Here is a 14,803-nt window from a genome sequence, read left to right on the forward strand (position 1 = left end):
CCCTTATCATTTCAATCCTCAGCAGTAGGGGGTTGGCACCAACCCTGTTGTCATGGAGACCAGATGGATTTGAAGCTCTGGGTAATAACGCATTCTATCTCCATGGCAACCCAAACATCCTTTCATTTAGACTATGACGTAGGATTATGAAAACCCAGGCAAATTGTGGTGTACGTCAATAAATGTATTATTCTAGCCATCTCCTAGCAATTGGTGGTTTAATGGAAATTTGGATAATAAGTCATTTAAAAAAAAACTTTCTAAGATAGTTTTTCTTATAGTGGAGCCTATTAATTTACGCACTACTCAAATCATTTCACATACACGCATATATAAACACCTCTGGGTGCTTGTTTGGAGAAAATGTTTTGCCCCCACCTAGACTAAACGTCACTAATTCTCTTCATTCGTGACATTTTGCCCTCTAAATTTGAACAATGTACAATTTGTCCAACATAATCCCAACATCCAAAATATATAGTCATAATCCTACAAAAGTAGCATAGTAATTTAATCACGGTCAACATCCTTTTCTACAAAATCTAGAGTAAACAAGCAGTTATTGTACTAAGTCTCTCTAATTGTGGAAAAAGACAAATTTCTCTTACGTAGAAAACAAATGGATATAGAGAACTATATCAATATAAATACTAGTCTTTTATGAATACCCTTTATTCCCAGCAATAATAAATCTTGAAGGTAAAGTATACATTCTGATTGAGCAACCGATTTAAGGACACTTAAAGGTTAAACCTTAGTCAAAAAGCTCCTTTGCGACATAATTCTGTGCACTGTAAGTTTTTTGGCCACAAATCCGGCTTCAAGCAAGCCACAATTGAGACGTTCAGCACAGGATAGGTAGCAACACAATAGCATTCTTGTTCATACTTTATCCTCATTGGTCAGAGGAAAGTCTTGGGGGTTTAGAAAAAGAACGTGTGAAACTATTCTTGACAAATACAGCTTGTGTGGACTACTTGACGGATAAATACGATCGCTTCAATCCCGCAAAAGACTTTGAGAGTTTGTCGACTTTGTTTTACCAACGCAAAGAGGAGTCATGGTCAGCAGGTGAGCTAAAATATAGTTATTATACTATAGAGATATAGTTTTTTTTTAATGACTGCAAGCTGACTCAAAAGTTTCCCTCTTATAATATCACTATTGCCTATTTTAAAGTCCATTTTAACAGTGATTATTTCAATTTTTCCTCTCTTTCTTGATTTTTTTTCAATCTTTTATGACTTCATACAATTTAATTTGTTAACATTTCAATTGCATCTAGATTTGAGCACCCAGCCGGTGGGTACAAAAAGATATTTGAGACATGTGAGGAGCTTGCCGAGCCTCTTCCTGCAACAGTTATAGGTAACACCTGATAAATTATTCCAAATTTGTGACTCTGTTATCATGACAAATTATTTAAACACCTTAATGTTATTTTTTTTTAAACACCAGGAAGAATTCCTTCCTTTCTGAGGGGAAGTTTACTACGTTTGGGTCCCGGTCTTTTTGAGGTGGGAGATGAGCCCTTCTATCACCTCTTTGACGGGCAGGCACTGATGCACAAGTTTGACTTCAAGAATGGACAAATTACCTATTTTCGCAAGTAAGAGAGTTTGAAGAAATATTTTGAACCTTTTGTTTATGTCTATGTGATAGTTTGCTTGAATTTAAAATCATTTTTTTGTCATAGTGAAGGGAATTGAGTTCATTCAGTCAATTTTATGTTCATAGAATAAAAGAGAAAAGGTAAAGTTAATAATAAAAGATACTTTTTAGGGAGTTAGAAGTTAATTTTAAGGATTTTTGAGGGGAAGTCTAAGTAAAAGCAGAATAGTACGAAGATTTTTGGCATTTTTATGAAACATTATCAACTTTTGGGAGGTTTCAACTTGTATCCTTCAGGCCCCACCCATACTGGAAATGTGTTCAAATATATATCTAATAATTTTCAGATTTGTCAAAACGGATGCTTACGTGCGAGCCATTACAGAGAAGCGAGTGGTGATTACTGAATTTGGCACATTTGCTTATCCTGATCCCTGTAAAAACATCTTCTCCCGGTACGTGGACAATAGCCAATTTGTCACTGCTTCCTCCAGTATTAAACACTAAATCTGCATCCAAACATTTTTGCGTAGGTTTTTCTCTTACTTCAAGGGTGTGGAGGTGACCGACAATTGCCTGGTGAACGTCTACCCAGTGGGCGAGGACTTTTACGCCGTGACCGAGACCAACTACATCACCAAAGTGGATACTGACACCCTAGACACACTGAAGAAGGTGTGTGCTGAGCTAAAATAAACAAATATAATATACCTGTCTATTGGGATAGGCTCCAGCACCCCCCGCAGCCCTAACGAGGCTGAAGCAGTTCACAAAAAAAGGGAGAACCTGACAATGCAGCCATCTCATCTCATCTAATTTTCTGAACCATTTTATCCTTATTAGGGTAATTGGGGGTGCTGGAGCCTATCCCAGCTGAGGCGGGAGACACCCTGAATCGATGGTCAGCCAATCACAGGGCACAAGGAGACGGACAACCATGTACACTCACACCCATACCTCGGGGCAATTTAAAGTGTCCAATAAACCTACCATGCATGCTTTTGGAATGTGGGATGAAACCGGAGTACCCGGAGGAAACCCACACAAGCCCGGGAGGAGAACATGCAAATTTCACACAGGTGTACGTGACCTGGATTTGAAACCAGGACCCCAGGCCTGTAAGGCAGACTTGCGCCACTTTTAAAAAAATAATAATAATAATCAACTTACCACCCACAGGTGGACATGTGCAACTACATCAACATCAATGGGGTGACGGCGCACCCCCACATTGAGAGGGACGGCACTGTGTACAACATCGGGAACTGCATGGGGAAAGGAGCAACTCTGGCTTACAACATTGTCAAGATTCCACCTACACAGAAAGGTATTCATTCATTTAGACAATGGCAAGAGAGAAAAAATTACAATTATCAATTTTTTCATGCCTGGAACACCTTACCCGACTCACCTCATTTGGCTCCTTTGAATATGGAAGAGCAGGGCTCCACTCTGATTGGTGATTCTCAATTCTGTAGAAAAGTAGAAGAATAAATGAAAGTGGTGCCTCAAAAAGACTTGTTTTGTCACTAGAACAGCATTCAATTCCCAAATTGCTAACTCAAATGATTCAATTCTATCGAAAACACCCCATATTTCAAACTGGATTGTCTTTCCCAGAAGAAACAGCATTGCCGCTTCATAATCATGTTGTAAACCCTAACGTCATTGTCCCGTCCCAGATAAATCCGACCCCATCGAGAAGTCCAAGGTGGTGGTGCAGTTCCCAAGCGCCGAGAGGTTCAAGCCTGCTTATGTCCACAGCTTCGGAATGTCAGAAAACCACTTTGTCTTTGTGGAGACGCCAGTCAAAATCAACTTACTGAAGTTTCTGAGTGCCTGGAGCATCCGAGGTTCCAACTACATGGATTGCTTCGAGTCCAACGAGAGTCAAGGGGTGCGTACCAAATATGCGTCGTCCCTTGATGTGTCTCTGAAGTCCAACAAAAACTGCAGTCTAGCTTTTTACTATTATTTGTAGACTTTGTTCCACGTGGCCACGAAGAATCCAGGAGAGTACATTGACCACAAGTTCAAGGGAGCAGCCATTGGCATGTTCCATCACATCAACACCTATGAAGAAAATGGCTTTGTTGTGTTTGACCTGTGTGCCTGGAAGGGGTGAGTCACTAAAACGACATTTCTTGTTCCATTCTTCACATCCACTGTTCACATCAGCTTCGAGTTTGTCTACAACTACCTGTGGTTGGCCAACTTGAGAGCAAATTGGGAGGAAGTGAAGCAGGCAGCAATGATAGCCCCCCAGCCGGAGGTCCGCAGATACGTCATACCCTTGGATGTCCATAAGGTAAGTGATTACTGTTGACTCACACAGAAGTGAACTTTAAATACTGTGTGGAAGATTTGGTCATGTTAAATTGGTAAAACACAATTCCAGGCAGTGTTGGACTGACTCGAATGTTTATGTTGTAGGAGGAGCAAGGGAAAAATTTGGTAAGCTTGCCTTATACCACAGCTACAGCAGTCATGCATGCCGATGGGACCATCTGGCTGGAACCTGAGGTGCTCTTCTCTGGGCCTCGCCAGGGTATGAGAACAATCAATTCCTGAATCCAAACATGGTTAATCTTAAAAAAAAAAAACAGGATATTATATTACTGATTATATATTATATGTGGTGAAACAAGTGACAATAAATAACAGTAGTATTAGGAGAATGTAAGAATTTTTGTTGCATTGCCCAATAGTGCTTTTCCCAAGTTGGAATTCAATTGTTTTGATCAGATCAAGTTGAGGTATAATTAAAGTAACATATTACATTGGAAACATTCAGAAAGAAAACAAAGACCTGTTTGGAAACTAAATATCCCAAAAGATCAACTCCCTCAAAATTATTGAATATGCACAGATAAAGAAAAAAAACATGACTAGGTTAATGTTAATTAATGTGTTTTCAGCATTTGAGTTCCCGCAGATCAACTACGAAAAGTACGCAGGGAAAAACTACACTTACGCCTATGGCCTGGGTCTCAACCACTTCATTCCAGACAGGGTGTGTGTGTGTGTGTGTGTGTGTGTGTTTGACCCCACTGATGACCCACAGTCAATTTGATTCCATGAACTCTGACTCCCATGTAGATCTGTAAGCTGAATGTTAAGACCAAGGAAACCTGGACTTGGCAAGAACCGGATTCGTACCCCTCGGAGCCCCTCTTCGTACAGACACCTGAGGGTGTCGATGAGGACGACGGTATGTGCAGCATGAGTACTCACCTGATTTTTGAGTGCTGGTTATGACATTTGACAGCGACGTTTTTGTGTCCAGGGGTGCTGCTGACCATCGTGGTGGCCCCCGGTTCCCAGAGAGCAAGCTATCTCCTCATCCTCAACGCCAAGGACCTGTCGGAAATCGCCAGAGCCGAGGTGGACTGCACCATTCCTGTCACCTTCCATGGCATGTATAAGCCATAAGAGCTACCATATTTCGACACATTCAAAATAAAAGCCTTCCTTGGCTGTGGGTCAACCCTTGTTGTACTTATTTCAGGAGAACATTTCCATGAAGTCAGACTAGGTGAAGTGAGTTTAGTTTCTAAAACCGACATTGTAGGGATTTTTACAGGGATTAAATGTCGCCATAGAAAATCGGCATTAGCCGAGTACTGCAAAGACGGATTTATTACGCAACTGTGGTCTGTAGAGTATAAAGCCCTTGTGTTGCGGCATGGAAAATCTTGTTAAGAGTATCAACTATGATTTTGGAGGGTGGGGGAAAAAAGAAAGTGAATGTTGCAATTAAGATGGAAAGGTGACCCTGGAGGTAATAACAGTTTGATGTAGCATAAACTGGCACCTTATGGGCTTGCCTGTGTTGAGAGATGCAAAATTTTAAGTAACTTTGATGTCATAACAAACATTTTAATTTGCCCATCTAAATAAAACACGTTATAATGCAAGTGTAAGATATAATTTGACAATGAACACCTAATAGTTAGTAGTTAGCACGTCGGCCTCACAGCTCTGGGTCTTGGGTTCAAATCCAGGTCATACACTCAATATTTAATACATTTTCTGACAAATATGGATAACTTGAAAAGCGATAAATACCTGTAAGTCCAAATAAAAAATAAAATTTATCCCAATAAAAAGAAACCTAAAACCCTTAGTATTTTTGTACATGTGTAATTGTAAGACAAAATATGCAGACTTTCTAATAGAACCTATATCTTATGTGATTGTGTGTGAAATAAATCATTTGTCATTTGAAATGACCTTTCTTTGCTTTGCAGAGTAGAATATAGAAATAGTCTATGGACATTTATTTAATTTATTTCTTTTACACGCGAGGGCTGGTTCCCTTCCTCGAACAAACAAACATAGAAAATAAAACAAGATTACATCAAACAATGTTCAAACTGGGTTTTTAAAAACTACAAAGCAAACAAAACCGAGACATAAAATCTATTCCTGTAACTCACAGAATTTGGGTTTGGACAGACTGTCATAATATCGACCCAGTGATCAACAAACCACAGCAACCAAAACACTATTAATTGATAATATATTTTGTAACTGGTGATTGACTGAACTCATACAAACCTGCCTGGACACGAGTGGGGCCAAGAAAAAAAAAGAATACATTTATTATAGTGCAAGGTTATTAGAAGGTCTAGATATATTAATTAAGTTTTTTTTTAACATATTGTTTTAAAGTGCAAATCAGTGGATGGGATGAAAAGTTGTGTGCAATTATGTTCAATCCACCTGAGCCCTTTACACTGTGGCTGACCTGCTGTACACACACACACACACACACACTCAAACACACACACACACGGTAAATTACACCTACGCACATTTTAAAAAGTCTACAATATTACATTATACAGCATTTTAAGGGCGTGGTGACCACTATTTCAGGAAATATTATGTAATAGGTAAAGCAAGGGGGCAGAGAAGACCTTTTGAGGAATAATTTTAAATAAGATTACCTGTATTTTGCAGTGTCCAGTAAAACGTGGACAGTACGTTTCAGATCCGACTCACATCAGAGTTTAGCAGAATTCTTACAACATGTCCACCACCTGCCCAAGTTTGTGTTTGAACCAGAGCTGTAGAAAATGTAGTAACATGAGAGCAATACTAAGCAACAAAATAGAGACATGGTTGTCCTTAAACGGTGTGATTTGGGAGCTTTGCATATTTTTTGACAGCTTGAAAAAAAACAAAAACGGCAAACTTGTGTTACATGTGATCAGTCCAATTTGAATACATTCACAAAGCACTCACACACTGCTAATCGGGATGTGTGAATCTATAAAGTAAAAGCGAAAGCATCACACCAAGATTGGGCAATTACTCCAAAAAACGCGAGCTCTGGTCTAACACTTGAATAATTGGGGTGAATAATTTAACGGTGAGGCAACCACTGAGTCCGGCTCAAGTGGATACACACGTGCGCAGTCGTCTCGGCAACAGTGTTGTCTTGAACGTTTTTTGGCGGCGAGTGGGGGGTGGGGGGGAGTTTGGACATCTTACTCACAGTGCATGATGAAAGGCAACCTTTTGGGTTGTTTGGAAGCTCCGCCCACTGTGACCGCGTGGAAGGCAAGGCGAGTGTTAGTTGGTTTCGTAGGTGGAGAGCAGGGCTGCGTCGACGGGCTCCATGCAGGAGGGGCAGGTGAAGGATCTCATGAGCCAGTCGTCGATGCAGTCCGTGTGGTAGATGTGCATGCACGGCAGGAACCGCACGGGGTCGCCGTACATGAAGTCGAGCATGCAGATCACGCACCTGCAGGTGAGGCAAAGGTCTCATTTGAATAAGACTTAACACTACTGAATGATAATTCAAATGTAAAGTGTAAATGTATATTAATAGACAAATGTGACTATTTGTATCATGAAGGCAGCGCGGCGGACTAGTAGTTAGCGCAGGGGTGGGCAAACTGGGTTCGAACCCAGATCCGGACCTTGTTCTGTGGCGTTTGCATGTTATCCCTGGGCTTGCGTGGGTTTTCTCTGGGTACTCCAGTTTCCTCCCACATTCCAAAAACATAATAGTTGAAAACTCTAAATTGGCCCACTAGGTATAAAAGTGTGAGCGTGAATCATTTTCAGTCTCCTTGTGCCCTGCGATTAACTGTCCACCCGTTCAAGGTGTCCACCATCTGGTGGGATAGGCTCCAGCACCCCTGCGAGCGACCCTTGTGAGGATAAGCAATACATAAAATGTATGAATGGTTGTATAATCAAGTTTTGTATGCATGTGTTTTTCAACAAGCTTGTACACGGGAAGAAAAAACAAAGCACCACATCTGCAATTGATGTTAGAAATAAGTCACATACTCCCTAATCTTCTTCTCAGAGCCATCTTGGCCACCATTGTACATGCCCTTGGGCAAGTGCTGGATAAGTCCAATGCGCTGAGCGATGCGGATCTGTTCGTCCTCCGTCAGCTGAGTGGCCAGACGGGCCTGGCTGGGCGTGGGATGGTACAAGGTCATGTGTCCCTGCTCCTGTTGGCGCAGACACCAAAAACATTCTTCCATTAGATTTTTGTTTTGTTTTTGTAGGAGTCATGACAAAAGGTGGCCCGACCAGTCTAATCGATACCACGCATGAGAGTTGACATTCTAGACCTAGAGCCAAAAATATGTACTAAAAATAGATGATTTAACTCATTGGCTGCCACTGGTATCGATAGACAGATTTTGAACTGGAAAGACTGTGGGTGCAGCTTTTTTTGCCACACACACTTTAACCTGCAGGGTTTGTGCTGAAACAAGAAGCCCTTGACTGCAATCCACTGATTGAACGTCTAGAATACCATATTACTGGAAAGGTATCACACATGACTTACTGCAGGGGTGTTCAATTTTTTTTTTGCTCCGAGTTAATGGAGTTAATCTACCACGATCTACCTTATTTAAAGGCCACTGACAAAGCTAAGCATTTATGTAATAACATACCTCGCATTAGACTCTATCAACATGTATGGGAGCGGTAGAGATCGGGGGTGACACAACAGCTTACTGCGGACATGCCAAAATCATAAGAGGCAAGCTAAGGAAATTGAAAGAGCGGAGGGATCAAAATATTAGTGTTGTGCGATCTACCAATAGTTCCTTGGCGATCTACCGGTGGATCATGATCTACGTAATGGGCAGCCCTTATGTACAGTGTTCAACCAGGCCACCATGTGTGTTTTGGGGATGTGGGAGGAAACATAAGCTCATTTCATATAGTTAACATTTTGGTTGGAAATTGGTAAAACTTAACTCTTTTCACCCTAGCAATTATTTTTTTTAAAGATTAATACTTCAACTGGAGGGTCACTTTAACTTATTAATGCACAATGCATTTAAAACAGGCAGCTGAGAAGGCCAAAATGCTCTCAAGCCCCCAATCAATCTACCTTAGTCAAATGACAGATGTTTGTTTACGTGCGGTATCACACTACTGCCACCCGGAAGTGCGGGTGACGTCATGTGTAAAATGTTTTGTTTTGGTAAAAAACAAAAAGAAAATAACGGTTGAAACATAGTAAACATTTCTTACAAGATCAAAGTCTTTTGTCAGTTGGCTCACTTACCTGGTAAGGTGGAGGAGGCTCCAAATCTGGATCTGTCCCGTCTACGAAGCTCGCCCTGTCCGACTGCGTCTCATGGAGCAGAGAGATGTCGTCCGATGTAGGCGACTTCAGACAGTTGCCCATTTTATGTCGTTTTGTTCCCAAAAAAAGGAGATGTTTGATTATGGAATAAAATGCTGACGCCACTATTGCGTTCTGGTCGTTTTATGCTGATGTCACACAGTAAAGAGGATTCTTCACAGTAAAATATGCATGTTTAACGAGAATTTCTAAGCCCAGGCCACTTCAGTTCAGGTCATCTTTGCACCGCAGCTTCGCATCAAAACGATAAACAAACAAAAACCCTCTAAACTGCTAACAGTTAGCTTTGTGTACCAGCTGGGAGACTTCCTCGACTCATTTCCTAATGCGGACAAGTGAGCCGTCGTTTCTCTTTCCGAAGTCTAGCCAGTCGCACTTCATTTTCAGTTGCCCTCTTCTTTCAGGTTTTACGGCAGAGCGGCAGGAAATGACGGGCGCATGAACAGAGAGAAAAAAGAACACAACGACGTCAACTATTTTAACGAAATAGATGAAAAACAACAGACAAAACAAAATTTGTTTTGATTTGTTTTCAATATGTCAAATGGCCTGGAAGCCATTGAAGAACTTAGGTGTTAATAACAGGAATAAAGTGATGGGTGATTACTCATATCTGAAGCCATCATTGGTATTTCATTGAATTTACAAAAAATAATGTCATCTAAATTTTTCAATTTAAAGAGTGAGGTTTATTGGTCAACATGGGACCTCATCTAATTTAATTAGAGTCGCAGGGGGTGCTGAAGCATATCCCAGCTGACTTCGGGCCAATTGCATGACACAAGGAGATGCACACGTGCTAACCACTTGCACGACCGAGCCCAATTTGGCACCTTTACATTTAATTAAATTGCAAAACAGTATTCGATACAGGAGGAAAGCGATTCCATACATACCACTCCGACAGAAGCGACGTTTTCTTATTTATTATTATTCGTATCACTCGTAAATTACATGAAGACCAATTTAAAGGGTATCTTATTTTACAAGTGTCGTTGGACTATGACGACATCAGATGTCTGTGAGTTGATTGGCTAGTTCCATCGGCTCCAAAACAATGCTTAAGTGCCGCCCCTTTCTGCTAAAATAGAAAGGTTGATGTTAAAAATGACGCATGGGTCGATGATAAGAATACATTTTATGCTATATTCTTTTGATGTCTCATTATTCATTATTAAACAAACATTTTTGGGTGATGTTGGTATTGTACAGTACCTTTTATGAGGGATGTCTACGTCTCGGAATTTGTGATGCGTTCAAGTTTATAGGAAAAATGTATGAAACCTCAATAAAAAAAATATTGTTTTGCAGGACTCAGTAAACTACTCACATTAACCGAATGTATTTGAGGACAGATTTATTTATTTATACAGCTAATATACACATAAAACAACCATTTCTATTTTCTTTGCAGATTCTGAGAATCAAAATCTACACTTGGGTTGGTGATTGTCATAGATTTGGCTTTGATTGGGCAATTAAAACACTAACCTTTAATACTTGTTTAAAATAACACATAGATGTAAGGCTCACCAGCCTTTTTAGGGTCAATTCATTTTATCTAAAATAACATTTGGAATAACATTTAAGTAAAAGTGTGTATTGACGTGTATACACTAGTGTTTTCACAGTCTTTATGTGCAGTAGTTTCTATTTTGATAATAATCAAAATAGAGAAAACGCAAAATAAACAATAGTATTCCTGATAGGAAAACATAATACTTGCATCAGTAAAAATGTGTTGCCTGGGGGAAAAAAATAAAACAGAAATGACATATACACAAGATTTCAGTTTCATTAAACTGGATGAATTAACAAAGAAGCATTTTTCTTTTATCTTACAGGTGCATTTTTAGTGATAAACTTAAAAAAAACAGAGAGAGAAAGCGCCACAGCACCCTTTCTTCATGCAGATCCATTCTTTTTGTTAAAAAAGAAAGGAAAAAATAACTGTTATTGTTTGGTCATCGATTTCATCTGTTGCATGGCTGTGATGGTCACAATGTACGTATTTACAAAGAAGAGTCATGATTAGGAAACTAGTTACATATTCACACTAACCCTAAACACTGCAAAGATCAACACAAAACCTTTTTAGCGGCGCCATTTTTCATTGATTTTGCAAAAGTCTGTCACTGTACTTAATTAGGCTCGTGCCCAGTATACAATGTTTGCCAAGTAAAGTACACACATGCCACAGTATCGTTGAATGTGTACTCCCTTGATCCCTTTTTGATCAAATGCCGTCTGTAAAAAGAAGAAAAAACGTCTATATAATGGAAGTCTAACAACTGATTGTGTTGATTGGTGTTTGTGAAAATCTGTTTCACAGGTCAGTCCATCCATCTTCTCTTGTTTTTTGTCTTCATTTGGATTGTGGGCGAACTGGAGCCTATTCCAGCCGACTTTGTATAGTGTAGACCAGGGGTAGGGAACCTATGGCTGGGGAGCCATATGTGGCTCTTTTGATAGTTGTATATGTCTCTCTGTCCTTTTTAAATTAGACTTTTTCTTCATTCTCTTCGAAATGGTCATGTGTGTACAGTACCATGGTTCACTGTTACATCAAATATCGTTCCGCTATCGTCAAGTACAAGGCAGGAAATAGACCTTTGTTTTCTTTTTTTTAAACAGTATACGTTTGGTGTGAAATGACGAGGACAGTTTCAGGAAGAAGAGTTTTTTTGTTTGTTTGTTGTTGTTGCCATCAACTCATGTTCTACAACTATGATGGTGTAGATTGCATCAAAGAGTCAACATGTCTTTGTATTTAGCACCGGTCATCCTCTTCCGTGTCGCTGAGCTGGTCACAGGCTGCCACCGAGGCCGTCTGCGCCAGGCGCTTGCGAAAGTGTCCATTAGGCATCTGCCAGCCAGTCCGCAAGCGCGGACGGGATGAGCTGACGGTGTTGGAGCGTCCCAGGCTGCAGGCCACGGCCGCCTCGAAGGTTAACGTCTCCAAGGGTCCGGTGGGATCGGGACTGTGGTCCTCCTCCTGCGAAGCCAGGAAAGGCTCAGAAGGGTAGCGGCGTAGTGGAGACGTGTGTCGGCTTGCTTCGTCCCCTCGTTCCTGGTCAATGGCTTTCTGGTCCTGCCTGGCCGTTTCTGTCTCGTTGTCCTCGCAGATGGAGGGGTCGGCGTGACACACCAGTGGGGAGTAAGAGATGTGAGGACGGGAGTGTGTGGGGGTCTGCGATGAAGGACGTCGGACACTTGGGGTGCTGGACTCGGATGTGGAGGGCACAGGGCTGTCTGAGCTGTTACCCTGAGATGGGATGAGATGAGACAATAAAAAATTGCAAGCACTTAAACCAGCGGTAGGGAACCTATGGCTCGGGAGCCACATGTGGCTATTTCCAAGGATGCATATGGCTCTCCACTAACCTGTGAGGTAAAATATGGAAACTGTGACACTACTTCTACCACCTTTTCAATCATAATTTGTTTTTTTTATTACTCTTCTGCGTGTATGATATCCCTGATACTGATTTATTAGCAATAGCATAACATTGTTGTCAAAAGAATTCAGAGACTTTTTTGTACTTTAAAAGTGGTGAAATGACTAAAAAAAATCACACATTTTCATGTGTTTTTACTATTCAAATCTGAGAATGGCTCTCAAGAAATAACATTAGAAAATATGAATTGTTTATGGCTCTCTCTGTCAAAAAAGGTTCCTGACCCTTGAATTAAATGTTGCATATTCAGGTCCGGAACTGTCCTCTTAAGAAAAAACCTTGATAGCTAAAAAAAATAATAATAAAAAAATGTTACCTGTTTGTCCGCAGGGCGTGTCCTACCCACGCTGGGGGAACGTGATGGCTGGATGCTACGCTCCTCTGAGTTACAGCGGGACGTGCCCGGAGAAAGAAGGTGGCAGCGCTCTTTAGATCGACCTCGATCCCGTTCACCCTGCTGCCAGTGCTCGGACCGAGACACTGGCCACATAGAACCATACACTAATTATCATTACTCCAGATGGACTTCACTTGATGACGGTGTACAACTACCCTAAGTTTAAAATCCCAATTTAAAACCCTTAACATAGATTTTAAACTTAACCAAGCCTTGTAAAGGGCACGGTCTCAATGAGTGTCCCCATTTAGGAGGTTTTCTGACTAACCTGCTGCCTTGTAACTTTTGTGTCGAGGTCGGTAAAAGCGGTCAGGACTCTCCTGACCCTCCGGCCAATGACTGTTGCCTTGTTGATCTGACTTAGTAGAAGATGAACGCTGGATTGATCCGCTGGCATCCTCCGTCTTTAACAGCAAAATTGTAAGCATTCTGTTATTTTCATTCAAATAAGGTGCATCAGAAGAATAGATTGAGTCACAAATCACTTTTTTATCATATCAAGTATTCTTGATTCTTCTCATGATTTTATTTAACTTGTGTATTGTGTGCGTGTGTTAATTGGTAGTTTTTATACAAAGGAGTCTGTCTTTGTACAATTATATCAGCAATAGGCTCCTAAAAAGTATTTTGTATTTTAGTGTGCAATATGTAGTTTTTCTTTGTTTACCTTTAGAGTTCGCCTCAAGAAAATGACAACTAAGATAGCTCTTTATCAATTTGGATAATTTTAAAATAAATGTATGTATTTAAGATATATTTGTATTTGTGTTATGTTTTCATTATTTATTTTTTATTGTTATATTATATAAGTGGACTGGATATAAAGAAAAAGCTTGGCTTAAGTCAATACCTCCATCGATTATCAAAACACAAACAGAATATAGAATGTATTTAAGATTCTTTTGTGGGCCATATTCAGTGATATTTTCATAATTTGCCACATGCAAATAAACTCTTGGCTGCAGTTTGGACACCTGAGAGAGAAAAAATGTGACTGGTAGCCCTCTAGTTACCAGGTTCTGTTGCTCTGCAGGATCTGCTTCAGAGCTCATTGACTGCAAAAATAGCTCTTGTGGTGAAATGGGACTCAAGGCCACAAAACCACCTCGTGTCCTGTATGTGGAAGAAGAATACGTCGTATGTTAACATGTTAAAAAATGGTCACTCGAGTTAAAAAGACAAAAACTGACAAGGCCGATCCTGCGCTGTGGCCCATCATGGGCAGAGGCTGCGCATTGGATAGAATGTCTTCTGGGAGGGTGGATGCATCAAGACGCTTGAAGATCAAGTTGCTCTTCTGATTTTTTTTTAACAACAAATACATCATTACATTTATTGAATTTCTCAGTTCAAGTTCATAATACTAGTCCTGATCTTGGCAGTCAGACCTGAGCTTCCAACTGTTGCCGCAACTTCTTGGCCTTGTTCTGCTTAAAGTAGTCCATGATCATCATGGAGGCGTAGATTTTGCCCACCGTCATGTCCGTGTCTGTAAACGCAACCCGAGTCAATGGTAACGCTAACACGGCTGCTGACGCTAACGCCGTAGACTCCCACCTTTGTTGATGGGCACCAGGAGGTCCAAGTTCTTCTGGGGCAAGTAGGGCCAAATGATGCTAATCTCCTTTTGCAGTTCAGCATCCAAGGCAATGCGGTCTTCGCCACCTGTGGCGAACAAACTCCCGAATGTTTAGTTACCGTATT

The 14,803-nt window shown here is 40.7% G+C and overlaps 3 protein-coding genes across 5 annotated transcripts in view; 1 reads left to right on the plus strand and 2 right to left on the minus strand.

The window, feature by feature from the left end:
• The first annotated feature begins 856 nt into the window (after positions 1-856).
• Positions 857-5,098, plus strand: rpe65a (retinoid isomerohydrolase RPE65 a). The gene is made up of 13 exons (XM_077724341.1): positions 857-1,071; positions 1,286-1,368; positions 1,459-1,609; positions 1,959-2,066; positions 2,145-2,286; positions 2,791-2,938; positions 3,294-3,508; positions 3,593-3,732; positions 3,790-3,919; positions 4,045-4,159; positions 4,530-4,624; positions 4,711-4,822; positions 4,898-5,098. The coding sequence occupies exons 1-13, from the start codon at positions 1,061-1,063 to the stop codon at positions 5,041-5,043; spliced, it is 1,596 nt and encodes a 531-aa protein (XP_077580467.1). The 5' UTR covers positions 857-1,060; the 3' UTR covers positions 5,044-5,098.
• A 778-nt stretch (positions 5,099-5,876) lies between these two features.
• LOC144201602 (RING finger protein 11-like) lies at positions 5,877-10,274 on the minus strand. 3 transcript variants are annotated; one of them, XR_013327366.1, is made up of 5 exons: positions 10,141-10,274; positions 9,164-9,641; positions 7,918-8,087; positions 7,115-7,363; positions 5,877-6,683 (listed from the first exon to the last, which is right to left on the minus strand). XR_013327366.1 is itself a non-coding variant. In XM_077724342.1 (4 exons), the coding sequence occupies exons 2-4, from the start codon at positions 9,284-9,286 to the stop codon at positions 7,192-7,194; spliced, it is 465 nt and encodes a 154-aa protein (XP_077580468.1). In that variant the 5' UTR covers positions 9,287-9,641; positions 10,141-10,274; the 3' UTR covers positions 5,877-7,191. The 3 variants fall into 3 exon arrangements, 2 of the variants coding, with proteins under 2 accessions (XP_077580468.1, XP_077580469.1); XM_077724342.1 differs by having other exon boundaries at positions 5,877-7,363; XM_077724343.1 differs by having other exon boundaries at positions 5,877-7,363; positions 9,164-9,638; positions 10,141-10,213.
• A 310-nt stretch (positions 10,275-10,584) lies between these two features.
• The window catches only part of cacna1eb (calcium channel, voltage-dependent, R type, alpha 1E subunit b), a 41,813-nt gene continuing 37,594 nt past the window's right edge, over positions 10,585-14,803 (minus strand). Inside the window, exons 44-50 of the mRNA XM_077723610.1 lie at positions 14,657-14,764; positions 14,488-14,588; positions 14,290-14,396; positions 14,113-14,212; positions 13,368-13,503; positions 13,019-13,182; positions 10,585-12,509 (exon numbers count right to left, since the gene is read on the minus strand). Coding sequence (XP_077579736.1) covers positions 12,015-12,509; positions 13,019-13,182; positions 13,368-13,503; positions 14,113-14,212; positions 14,290-14,396; positions 14,488-14,588; positions 14,657-14,764 — 1,211 coding nt within the window. The 3' untranslated portion in view covers positions 10,585-12,014. The remainder of the gene's footprint in view (positions 12,510-13,018; positions 13,183-13,367; positions 13,504-14,112; positions 14,213-14,289; positions 14,397-14,487; positions 14,589-14,656; positions 14,765-14,803) is intronic.

The sequence above is a fragment of the Stigmatopora nigra genome, chromosome 9, assembly GCF_051989575.1.
Source record: "Stigmatopora nigra isolate UIUO_SnigA chromosome 9, RoL_Snig_1.1, whole genome shotgun sequence".
Lineage (NCBI taxonomy): Eukaryota > Metazoa > Chordata > Actinopteri > Syngnathiformes > Syngnathidae > Stigmatopora > Stigmatopora nigra.